This window comes from Schistocerca piceifrons, chromosome 3, assembly GCF_021461385.2.
Source record: "Schistocerca piceifrons isolate TAMUIC-IGC-003096 chromosome 3, iqSchPice1.1, whole genome shotgun sequence".
In the NCBI taxonomy this organism is placed as follows: Eukaryota; Metazoa; Arthropoda; class Insecta; order Orthoptera; family Acrididae; genus Schistocerca; species Schistocerca piceifrons.
Genome location: NC_060140.1, coordinates 85,189,122 through 85,201,400, shown reverse-complemented (window position 1 = coordinate 85,201,400; position 12,279 = coordinate 85,189,122). Strand labels below are relative to the sequence as shown.

Below are 12,279 nucleotides of genomic sequence, written 5' to 3'. Positions count from 1 at the left end.
ATGAGCGGGACAGTGCACAAACGGTTAAATTCATACTTACCTGTATAGCGTCCCCAGTGCCAAATTTTTTATCATGTAGCCGTAAAATAATAATTTCTCTGTGTAGGTTTAGATCGCAAAAAAATAATTTGTGACAGAATGATCTAAAGAGTCGACAAGATACGCTCTTTTGTTAATTTTTTAGTCGACTTCACTTCTTCACTTGTCTTTATGGTGTCTAGAGGGACATCTTGCGTGTGCTGACAAATGTAAGCATATTTGTATGAGTTAAGCATATAATATACCGATTTAATATTATTGTGCACTTTTAATTTGTAAGAGGTGATCCCGATTTCATGTCCGCCTTCCTTGAATTAACCTGCATTCAAGTAAATTACAGCTCAACAATCGCAGCGGCCGATGCAGCCAACGACGCCATTACGTGGTGAATTTAACTTATGAAAAGGGAGCGGGAGCGGAAAACTCGCCCGCTATTAGCATAATATTAATTTTTCTCCACAGCCGCATGAAGTTGCAGAAATACTTAGCTTTAAGATTCTTATTTTCAGTACCATAGCCGAGAGCCAGAGCCAGGACTCTGACTACAATACAATTCTTAACGGAGGTAAGAAAAATACTCTCGCGCGTGTGTGGGCCGCAATTTTAATTAATAACTAAAGATCTTTTGCTTTAAAGTGAACTGACTAGCCGAGGAAATTAATATGAAAAGTTTATTACATTGTTCAACTTAAATATCATTTTTATTAAGGCCCACCACGTAAGTCGGCAACAATCAAAAAATAATAATAACAATAATAATATATATATTAAATTACGACGGACGCGAGACCTGTAAGAATGCAGAAGGTTGAAATTAACAGTACAGATAGTCTGCAAAAACCAGCAGGGTCCTTTAACTGAGGAGGTATCACGAATCGTTTCCCACAGGGTTCAGTCTTGGGTCCCTTATTGTTCTTAATATATATTAACAACTTGCCACTCTATATTCATGAAGATGCAAAGCTAGTTCTCTTTGCTGGTGAAAGAAGTATAGTAATCACACCCAAGAAGCAAGAATCAGCTGAGGAAAATGCAAATAATGTCTTTCAGAAAATTATTAAGTTGTTGTCTGCAAATGGACTCTCACCAAATTTTTAGAAGACACAGTTTATACAATTCTGCACAGTAAATGGCATAACACCATTGATAAATATTGACTATTAATGAAAGTCTGTTGCTAAGGCAGAATACTCAAAATTTCCGGGTGTGTGCAATGATGAGAAATTGAACTGGAAGAAACACATCGATAATCTGCTGAAACGGTTAGGTTCGGCTACTTATGCTATTAGGGTTATTGAAAATTTTGGTAATAAGCATATCAATACATCTACATGGATACTCTGCAAATCACATTTAACTGCCTGGAAGAGGGTTCATCCAACCACCTTCACCAATTCTCTATTATTCCAATCTCGTATAGCACGCGGAAAAAATGAACACCTATATCTTTCCGCATGAGCTCTGATTTCCCTTATTTTATCTGGTTGATCATTCCTCCCTATGTAGGTCGGTGTCAACAAAATATTTTTGCATTCGGAGGAGAAAGTTGGTGATTGGAATTTGGTGAGAAGATCTCATCGCAATGAAAAACGCCTTTCTTCTAATGATGTCCAGCCCAAATTCTGTATCATTTCTAAGACACTCTCTCCCATATTTCGCAATAATACAAAACGTGCTGCCTCTCTTTGGACTTTTTCGAAGTACTCTATCAGTCCTATCTGGTAAGACTCCCACACTGCGCAGCAGTATTCTAAAAGAGGACAGACAAGCGTAGTGTAGGCAGTCTCCTTAGTAGACCTGTTACATTTTCTAAGTGTCCTGCCAATAAAACTCAGTCTTTGGTTGCCTTCCCCACAACATTTTCTATGTGTTACTTCCAATTTAAGTTGTTCGTAACTGTAATACCTAGGTATTTGCTTGAATTTATGGCTTTTAGATTAGACTGATTTATCATGTAACTGAAGTTTAATACGTTCCTTTTAGCACTCATGTGGATGACCTCACACTTTTGGTTATTTAGGGTCAACTGCCACTTTTCGCAACATTCAGATATCTTTTCTAAATCGTTTTGCAGTTTGTTTTGATATTCTGATGACTTTATTAGTCGATAAACGACAGCGTCATCTGGAAACAACTGAAGGCAGCTGCTCAGATTGTCTCCAAAATTGTTAATATAGATAAGGAACAGCAAAAACACTACCTTGGGGAACACCAGAAATCACTTCTGTTTAACTCAATGACTTTACGTCAATTACTATAAACTGTGACCTCTCTGGCAGGAAATCACAAATCTAGTCACATAACGGTGATGATATTCTATAAGCACGCAATTTCACTATGAGCCGCTTGTGTGGTACAGTGTCAAAAGCCTTCCGGAAATCCAGAAATACGGAATCGATCTGATATCCCTTGTCAATGGCACTCACCAATTCATGTGAATAAATAGCTAGTTGTGTTTCACAGGAACGAATTTTCTAAACCCATGTTGACTGTGTGTCAATAGATCATTTTCTTTGAGGTAATTCATAATGTTTGAGCACAATATATGTTCTAAAACCCTACAGCATATCGACATTAACGATATGGGCCTGTAATTTAGTGGATTACTCCTACTACCTCTCTTGAATATTGGTGTGACCTGTGCAACCAATTAGCCTACTATGCCTATTTTCATACACTGCTTTCATATGGCATAATATTTTGGAACAATTTGTCATTAAGAGAGAAAGTATTCATTGCACAAAAGTGTGTAATCATAATAATAGCTGGAGCCCACCCAAGATCACCTTGTAAACATTTATTTAAGGAACATGGGATATTCACAGTACCTTCGCAATACATATATTCACTTATGAAATTTGTCATTAATAACCCAACCCAATTCAAAAATAACAGCAAAGTGCATAGCTACAACACTAAAAGAAAGGATGATATACACTATTATGGATTAAATCTCACTTTGACACAGAAAGGGGTGAATTATGCTGCGACAACAATATTTGGTTATTTGCCAAATAGTATAAAAAGTCTGACAGATAGCCAACCAACATTTAAAAGCAAATTAAAAGAGTTTCTGAATGCCAACTCCTTCTACTCAATAGATGAAGTCTTAGATATGAAGTAGTAAGAGAAAAAAATTAATTAATCAATTATTTTGTGTAAAGAAAATTTATGTTAAAGTGACATGTTCCATACCATTACAAAATGTCATATTCATGATCTATGGAACAAGGATTAATGTATGTATGTATGTCTATTATATACTTCTAAGTATATAAAAGTTTATTGCTGAGAAAATTAGGAAAAATGCAAAATTTTATACCGAGATTTTGTAACGTAATATTTTTTATATGAATTAAAGAATACCTAAAATGATTTTTAATACTTACTGCACTCACAGCAGCACGTAGTGATGCAATTTCCCGCTGTTGAGACCATAGCATTTGACAGCACTGATTAACAGTTGTAAGCAAAGCTTGCTGTTGTTGCACTTGACTTGCTGCCCAAAGTTGTTGGTAATAACTATTTGCATTGTACTGCTGGTGTTGTTGTTGCTGTTGCTGTTCCAGCTGTGCAAAAATAGCAGACTGAATATAGATATCATTTGCGACATACACCCTTAAGCAAAATTATATTAAGTCATGATAAACAGAAGCCCTCACTGGAAAAACGCACCAAAATACAAAAAAAAAAGAGTGCTCTCTTCTTTTTCAGGCCACTTAATCTGAAATTAGCATATTGAAGACATTGTAATTACCAGTTCCATCAAATCTTTCTACAAACTAAATGAGATTAAAACTTCCTGTGTGATGTTAATAGAAAATTACTATAAGTTCTGATCTTCAGCCTGTTCATGGTTCTATTGCTAAATGAGCACCTCAATGGCGAATTAATACCTGCATGGATCAATGCAACATATTATTACATCATGACTATTGCTGTTCTACCAAAGAGAAATTTATGGTTCACCTGTGCCTTTTTAGGCATTAAATACAATTAATTAATTTAATCAATGAGCACTAAATTTATTATTTGGGGGAAAACTGATTAAAGAGGAGGAATCCTGCTTACAACAGAACAGTGTAAATTAATGTAAAATTATAGACTCATTAAAATACTGCTGTTGCGAGGTGTGTGTGTGTGTGTGTGTGTGTGTGTGTGTGTGTGTAACCTATCACCCAGAAATTGCTAACTTGTAAATATAAAACCTATCTAGTACTATATGTCATAGAAGTATGAACTGTCTCCAGGCCATTTTCCTTCCTTCATGCCCAGCATACCAACATTTTACACGTCACCACACTTTTATACCAAATAGTTTTACAGCTCATTGCCACTTCATAGAACTTCACAAAGGTTCTCCTGCATACCTTGCCAGACCATAGCTCCTGGAAGATAGGGTACTGCGGAAACATGGCTTAGCCACAATCTGGGATATTCTTTCCAAAACGGATTTTCACTCTGCAGTTAAGTGTGTGTTGATTTGAACTGCTATTTATCTTGGAAGGTAGGAGATGAGGTTCTGGAGGGAGTAAAGCTGTGAGGGCGCACTTGCTTGTGAAAGGCAAAGGCGCCAAGTTTGAGGCCCAGTCGGGCACACAGTTCCAATCTGCCAGGAAATTTCATATCAGCACACACTCCACTGCAAAGTCAAAATTCATTCTGGAAACAACATCCTAGGCTGTGGCTAAGGCATATATCTGCAGTACCCTTTCTTCTGGGAGTGCTGGTTTGACAAGGTATGTGGAAAAACTTCTGTGAAGTTTGGAATGTAGGAGATGAGGAGGTGCTGGTGAAAGTGAAGCTGTGAGGTCAGGCTGTGACCTATTCTTGGATAGCACACAGTTGGAATCTGCCAGGAAGTTCCAAAATAGTCCGTGTTAGTCTCCATTCATATATTTGGGAGAGAATATCTTGAGACAACCCAAATATATAAGCAGATTGGCACATGAAATGTAAGAACTCTACTAGAATATGGAAAATTAGGAAATTTAAAACTGGACATGGATAAAATGGAAATACATACAATTGTAATTTCTAAGACAAAATGGCCAGACTGTGTAAGTTCTGGAGACTACAAAGTTGTAGATATAGATACAACTCAGGAGAGTCACTATAATGATGAAAAGGAGGTTGAATATTGAAGATACATACAATTTCAAGCAAAAATAATACTAATGAGATTAGAAATTAAACTACAGTGTAATGTAATAATGCAAGTGCATATGCAAACTTACACTGAGGTGCATGAAGAAACAGAAAAGATTTACAAGTTGATTGATTTGACAGGCAAATAAAAAGGGAAGACAAACTCATTGTCACATGTAAATACATTCACATCCACATACATACTCTACAAGCCATCACACATAACATGTCGGAGGGTACCTAGCACCACTACTAGTCATTTCCTTTCCCGGTCCATTTGCAAATGGAGTGGGGGAAAAATGGCAACCCATATCAAAATGACTCTTTATGTGCTTCTATATAAGCCCTAATTTCTCTTATCTTTGTGGTCCTTAGGCAAAACATATTCTGGCAGCATTAGAATCGTTAAGCTCCAAATGCCAGTTTCCAAAACTTCTCAATCGTGCTTTGCAAAAAGAATCTCTTCCCTCCAGGGATTCCCATTTAAGTTCACAGAGCATTTCCATAATACTCACATATTGATCAAATCTACCAGCAGCATGCCTCTGAACTGTTTTGCTGTCTCTCCATAATCTGACCTGATAGGAATCACAAACACTTGAGTAGTACCTAAGAATGGGTCACAATGGTGTCGTACAAGTTGTCTCCTTTATGCAGGAGGCCCACTTTCCTCAAATTCTTCTAACAAACCAAAGCTGACCAATGGCCTTCCCTACTACCGACCTTAAACACTTGTTCCATTTTGTATTGCTTTGCAATGTTACATCTAGGTATTTAATCAACATGACTGCCAAGCAGCAGACCATTAATAACATATTCGAACATTAGAGGATTGTTTTCCTTATCCATATGCATTAACTTAACATTTAGAGCAAACTGCCATTCATCACACCAAATAGAAATCCTTTTCAAGTCATCCTGTATCCTCCTACAGTAACTCAATGACAACACTTACTCATATACTACAGTGTAATCAACAAACAGTTGCAGATTGCTGCTCATTCTGCCCATCAGATCATTTATGCATATAGAGTACAAGAACAACCATATCACATTCCCTGGGGAATTCTTGATGATATACTACCAATACCAGACTGCCACTGTCAGTAAAAGAAGAGAAGACATAAGTGAGACCATTTGGCATGTGAAAAAGGAAAAAAGAGGAATGACTGATTAGTAGATTATCAATTAATATCCAAGACGAATGTATGCAGGGTAACCACAAGATAGTGAATGAATACATCAAATCAATTATTTACAGGGTGGGGCAAATAAAAGTGGCCCAGAGGGTACAAAGAAAAACAGCAGAGAAAAGGAAGTACAGTATTTACCTGACTGTAGCAGATGCTGAAAATGACCACCATTCATCTCTTGACACTTTTGGCCCTGGTCAGCAAGTGTCTGAAGGCATATCGAAGCTGGTGTGCTGGAATTGCAATCTCATCTAAAATGTTCTGCCGCAGTTCTCGAAGACTATGAGGATTGCTGCAATACACCTTAGACTTGAGGGCTCCCAACACAAAGTAATCGCACAGTGACAGATCAGGTGACCTGAGTGGCCAGGTAGGACTGCAACCAGACTGACCTCTACTAACAACTGTGTCAGATGTGAAGATGATGTAAATGTACACCATGGTTCGGCTGGCTGTATCAGCAGTTGCTGCTTTCTGTTGGAAGTAACTGTAGGTCTCTTCCTCCTCCATTAATGCTATAGCAAATAGTTTTAAAATGTTGGCAATGTAATGCACCGAAGTCAGCGTCTGATGAAAGAAGACGCGACCAATAATGCGGCATGCAGACACTGCACTCCAAACCCCAATCTTCTGATCATGCAATGGTGTTTCATGGGAGTTATGCAGTTTCTCTGCTGCCGTGACAGGCATCTGGTTGATTTGGTAGGAGTCAGAAGCAGTTTGTAGTGAACTGCAGCCACATTTTCTAGTGTGCAAGAACATTTTGGAATTGTTTTTGATTTGTTCTAAATAGATCCTATCACACACCATTTTCAGGTTAAGCACTGCATGGCACTCTTTGCTGGCACTTTGACACCATTAAACTTCTCCCCCTGAGAGTAACACTGTTCGCTTTGCATTGCTCCACTCACACTGACACAGCCCACATTACACTCTGAATTGGTGTGGATCATGTGGCAGGCATACAAGTGGTGTGTGCGTCACAGGGTGTGGTAATATGCATACATTCACATCCAATCATTTCCACTCTTTCAGGCCACTTTTATTTACCTCATCCTGTATTAGTGAAACAATGATTTAGCAATCAAATTAAAAACAGCAGAAGTCACACTGGACCCAACACACAGCAACATAGTTCTATCAGAGGGGAAATTTAAGTTCAAAAAGCTAAAAACGAAATCTCTATTTAAGTGAAACACAGAAGAGCTAAATGAGGAAGAAGTTATTTTCCTGTTCAAAGCCCAAACAAATACAATGAAAAATAAAGCTCCAGAGAACATTCATGATAAATGGGAAATAAAAACTGAAGTGTGTACACTACCTAAAAAAGTATTGGCTAGGAGAAAAATCAGCAGCAACCAACTGATAACTACAAACATCATAGAAAAAAAATAGAATAATGAAGACAGTGAAGGAAATGATCCACATGGAGCAAATTAATTCTGGGAGGAACTGGGGGTTCTTAACTGTAAGATTCCCGGAAAGTATACGGTCATCCTGTGCTGGGATTGTAATGCGAGCATCAGTAAGGAGAGAAAATTCCAAAACACTGTGGGCAGTATCCTGTTCACTGTGGAATAAATTGATATGAGGAGAGCCTCATAGAACTTTGCAAGGATATAATGTAATCCTTGCCTTCAAAAACCTGCCCATGAAACAAAAAACCAAACCCAAACGTTGCTGAATTCTATGTGCTGGGCACCATCAGCCTGGTCAGTTTTAAATCTTTTTCTATTTAAAACCTTTGCTGTCAGTACTCGTGCTCTAATTTCTGGTGGCATACGTGCAAGGTAGGGTCACCACCTCAGCGAAAATGCTGTTTGTTCTGCTAAAGAATGTGGACAGACAAAGTTTTCTTGGACAGCATCCGGGCAACCAATGACGTGATTATGGGAGGAATAATGTGCTGACTGCAGGATGTGACCAGAAGCAATGGTCAAGAGACATTAGTCCTCTCTGGCTGCGGCTCTCAGCTTGGCAGGACATCTTGTCCTCTCCTCTCTCTCCTAATGGTCTTTGGACTCTGTTCCTTTGCTGACTGACATCTACCACGACAATTCTACCTGGCTGGTGGCCTGTTCAACTCCAGGGGAGGTCCAAATCAACTCCATACTCATATCTTGTCTATTAAACTTTCTGACTCATTTCCAACTTCTTTGGATACCTACTGCTCTGATATCAATCCTAGACACCACTCAGCACCTGTAGAAAACTAAACATCTGTACAGGAACTGGCAATTCCTGCACAATAATAGGAGACATGTCATAACAATGTCTTGCTTGAGCTACAGTCTTCAATTTTCTATTCAATGGGGGCAAAAATTTTTCTAAGTTTAATTAATAAAAATTATATCTTAATGCTCATGATTATACACTTGGCCATTTTCAATTTACAACCCTCGGTACATCCTTTCCGAGGCTATTTCCTTGTTGAAAGCCGGTTGTTGATTCACTGTTGGCTTGCTAGGCCTATCACAGCTTCACCGGAGCCTCGTCATCCACCTAACAGAGTGGAGGAGACTGTGGATGTCTGAGTTGCGTGGAAGTGGGAAATGAAAGGACACATTGGTTCCAGCAAACAAGTGGTGTGAAACAGGATAGTGCATTCACTTCTCCTCTTCATTGTGGTCTTGGGTGAGATAATGACTAAGGTGGCAGAGAAAACTGGAGAAGACCAAATGAAAGCAGTGGTATTCACAGGTGTCTTGATGATCTGGGGAAATAGGAAGGATTAGATTCAGGAACAGCTGGGTGCTTGGGAGACAGTATGGAATGAAATTTTACGTAAACAACTGTGAGATCCTTGTTACAAATAGAAAGCAAGCTAATCCAACTAGTGGAATAAAGATTCGAGGTGAACAGCTGAAGAAGGCGGAGAGTGTCAAGCATTTGGGAAGTGCAACAGAGGAAAACTGAAGAAAGGAAGCATTCCTGCAAAGTGTTAGGAGCATGATTTGGAACAAATACATCCAACAAAAAAGTAATATATAGAACTTACTACATCTCAATACTGACCTATGCATCTGAAATGTGGAAAATGAAGAAAAAAGATGTAAGCACATTAAAGGCACACAAAATTAAGTTCCTAAGAAGTAGGATAGGAGTAACACGGAGAGATAGGGTGAGGAAAGAAAGGTTCAAGCGAAATAGTGAAAAAGGTACCCTTGCAAAGAAGGCTAGAAACATCAAGGCTAAGATGGTATGGGCTCTTAAAGGGAACAGAAAACAAGAGGATTCTCAAGAAGACACATGAAATGAAGATGCAAAGAGAAAGACCAAGGGCTAGATGTCTGAAAGATGTGGAGGAGAGTGTTGAAAAAAAGAGGCTAGGACCGGACCAGAGTGAAAACAGAAAGATTGTGGGGAAAACAGGACTAGATGGTGAGGCTTATGTTCCAAACAGACTCAGCCTGGGTCTGGAAACAGTTCATGATGATGATGGTGATGGTGGTGGTGGTGGCTAAACCTACCAAGAACCACAATATGGCATATACTAAGGGTTTAAGTTTCCTTGCCCGGACTGTCTCATTGCATTTGTGCCTGAAAAATGAGGGTGTGTTCACCTGTTGAAATATGGGTGGTTGTTTAAGATGTCACCAGGCTGCATTTCTGTAAGTTGGCTGGTTTTGTCTGAACATTTTATACACCAGGAGAAATTCCAAGTTTCATAATTTACTTAATAACAACATATTTTTAAGAAATCTCAAATTTATTTGGCATTAGATGTATTAATACATACCTCTGTCAACTAATAAGAATTTTTCATCTTTGATTAAATGTAATATTTAAATATTCACCTTTATACACTCTCTTTATAGTTATTGCTGCCTTGAAATAAGCACAAGCTGCAGGACTAGTTTTCCACTCACCAAGAGAGCATGTTGCCACGGATTGTAATTGCTGTGGTTGGTAGAATTGGCTTCTCCATCATGATTTGTTCCAAAATTTGCTGTGCTACCAGTGTCCTCAGGAACATTACAGTGCTGTGATGAAGGAGTCCAAACTGCTCTTGGTGCAGCATTATTGCTTCCTAAATATGTTTCAAGCTTTTTACTATACAGGACCATAAATAGTTCAAATGTTGTTACCTTAAACAGTTAATTTAGTGCTCAGAAATATAACAATGAATAAACTCATCAACAAAGAATAGTGCATGCTTTTATCATTCAATCAAAGCCACAAGAAATATATTATGTACTATTTAGAATTACTTCAAGCGAAATACAACAATGTGTGTCACAATGTGAGACAGTAAGAGAAAGAGAGGGAGACAGAGGGGAGGGGGGTGAATAAATACAATGAAAGGCTGGGAAAACTAGACGGAGTCAAACCTACAGCATTTTGCAATTCCAACAAAAAAATATTAAACGGCACTAATGTTCATTTTGTGCAACTGTTTCAACGTCATGATCAGCCTCATCTTAATGCGGCTGTTAGGCATGTTAACATGGGGCTGGAGGGGGCACTGATGGCAGAGGGCGTGGGTCATAATTTCAGTTGTGCCAGTCGAGTCTATCAGTAGATCAGGTTTCACTAGGCATGGCCTGCACCTCAATAGATATGGGGAGGGGAGGCTGGCAAAGATTATAGGTAACAGTGCAGTGGGTGGTTGTGGGAGCACTCATGGAAAAGTTCCTGTAGCAGTTGGCGTTAGAGCTGCACCTTTTTTAGATCGAAGTCAGCTGATATACAGGAAGTCCCTCTAACTAAGGGCTCACCTACAGAGGATGTCATGTTTCCAAGTAGAGAAGGAAATAGTATATTTCATCAGAATATGAGATGTATTAGAGATAAAGTTAGCGAACTGCTTATAGACGTTGAATCTGAAATTATTGGTATGTCAGACCACCACTTAAATAGTATGACAATTCAGAGACTTTCTTTACCAGGAGACAGATTAGCTGGCTGTTTTTCAAGGAGTTCCTTGTGGGGTGGGGGAGTGGCTATGTATGTAAAATATAGTATTCCATTTGAGTCCATAGACTTATCACAACACTGCACAGAACAGATATTTGAATGTTGTGCAGGGGCAGTTGAATTTAGTGAAACTAAACTTCTAATTGTTGTTGTTTATAAGTCCCCTAACTCTTGACTTCAGAGCATTTCTGCTCAAGCTAGAGAGGGTTCTTTATTCACTTTTCAGGAAATACCAGAAATTAATTATATGTTGTGACTTCAATATAAATTTTGTATATGACGGTGCAAGAAAAGGGATGTTGGTAGATATCCTAAATTCATATTATCTGATGCAGACTGTGTTTCTTTCAACTAGAGTGCAGGTGAACAGCAGCACAGCCATAGAGAATATTTTTATTCATTCTTCATTACTAGACAGGCATTCTGTTAGTAAAAGGGTGAATGGCCTTTCAGACCATGATGCACAAAATTTAACACTAAAACACTTTTGTACTCAAACAAATGTCACATATAATTACAAACTATGTAGGAAAGTTAATCCAACAGCAATAGAGTTTCTTTTAAATCTTGTCACGGAACAAGAGTGGCAGGATACTTTGTTGTTGTTGTTGTTGTGGTCTTCAGTCCTGAGACTGGTTTGATGCAGCTCTCCATGCTAGTCTATCCTGTGCAAGCTGCTTCATCTCCCAGTACCTACTGCAACCTACATCCTTCTGAATCTGCTTAGTGTATTCATCTCTTGGTCTCCCTCTACGATTTTTACCCTCCATGCTGCCCTCCAATGCTAAATTTGTGATCCCTTGATGCCTCAAAACATGTCCTACCAACCGATCCCTTCTTCTAGTCAAGTTGTGCCACAAACTTCTCTTCTACCCAATCCTATTCAATACCTCCTCATTAGTTACGTGATCTACCCACCTTATCTTCAGCATTCTTCTGTAGCACCACATTTCGAAAGCTTCTATTCTCTTCTTGTCCAAAC

The 12,279-nt window shown here is 38.7% G+C and overlaps 1 protein-coding gene across 4 annotated transcripts in view; it reads right to left on the bottom strand.

Annotated features, from left to right (window-relative positions):
* The window catches only part of LOC124788117 (pericentriolar material 1 protein-like), a 392,802-nt gene that overhangs the window by 238,068 nt on the left and 142,455 nt on the right, over positions 1-12,279 (bottom strand). For all 4 annotated transcript variants that reach the window (XM_047255242.1, XM_047255241.1, XM_047255243.1 and 1 more), the window contains 2 exons: positions 10,250-10,410; positions 3,429-3,608 (listed from right to left, as the gene is read on the bottom strand). In XM_047255242.1, coding sequence (XP_047111198.1) covers positions 3,429-3,608; positions 10,250-10,410 — 341 coding nt within the window. The remainder of the gene's footprint in view (positions 1-3,428; positions 3,609-10,249; positions 10,411-12,279) is intronic.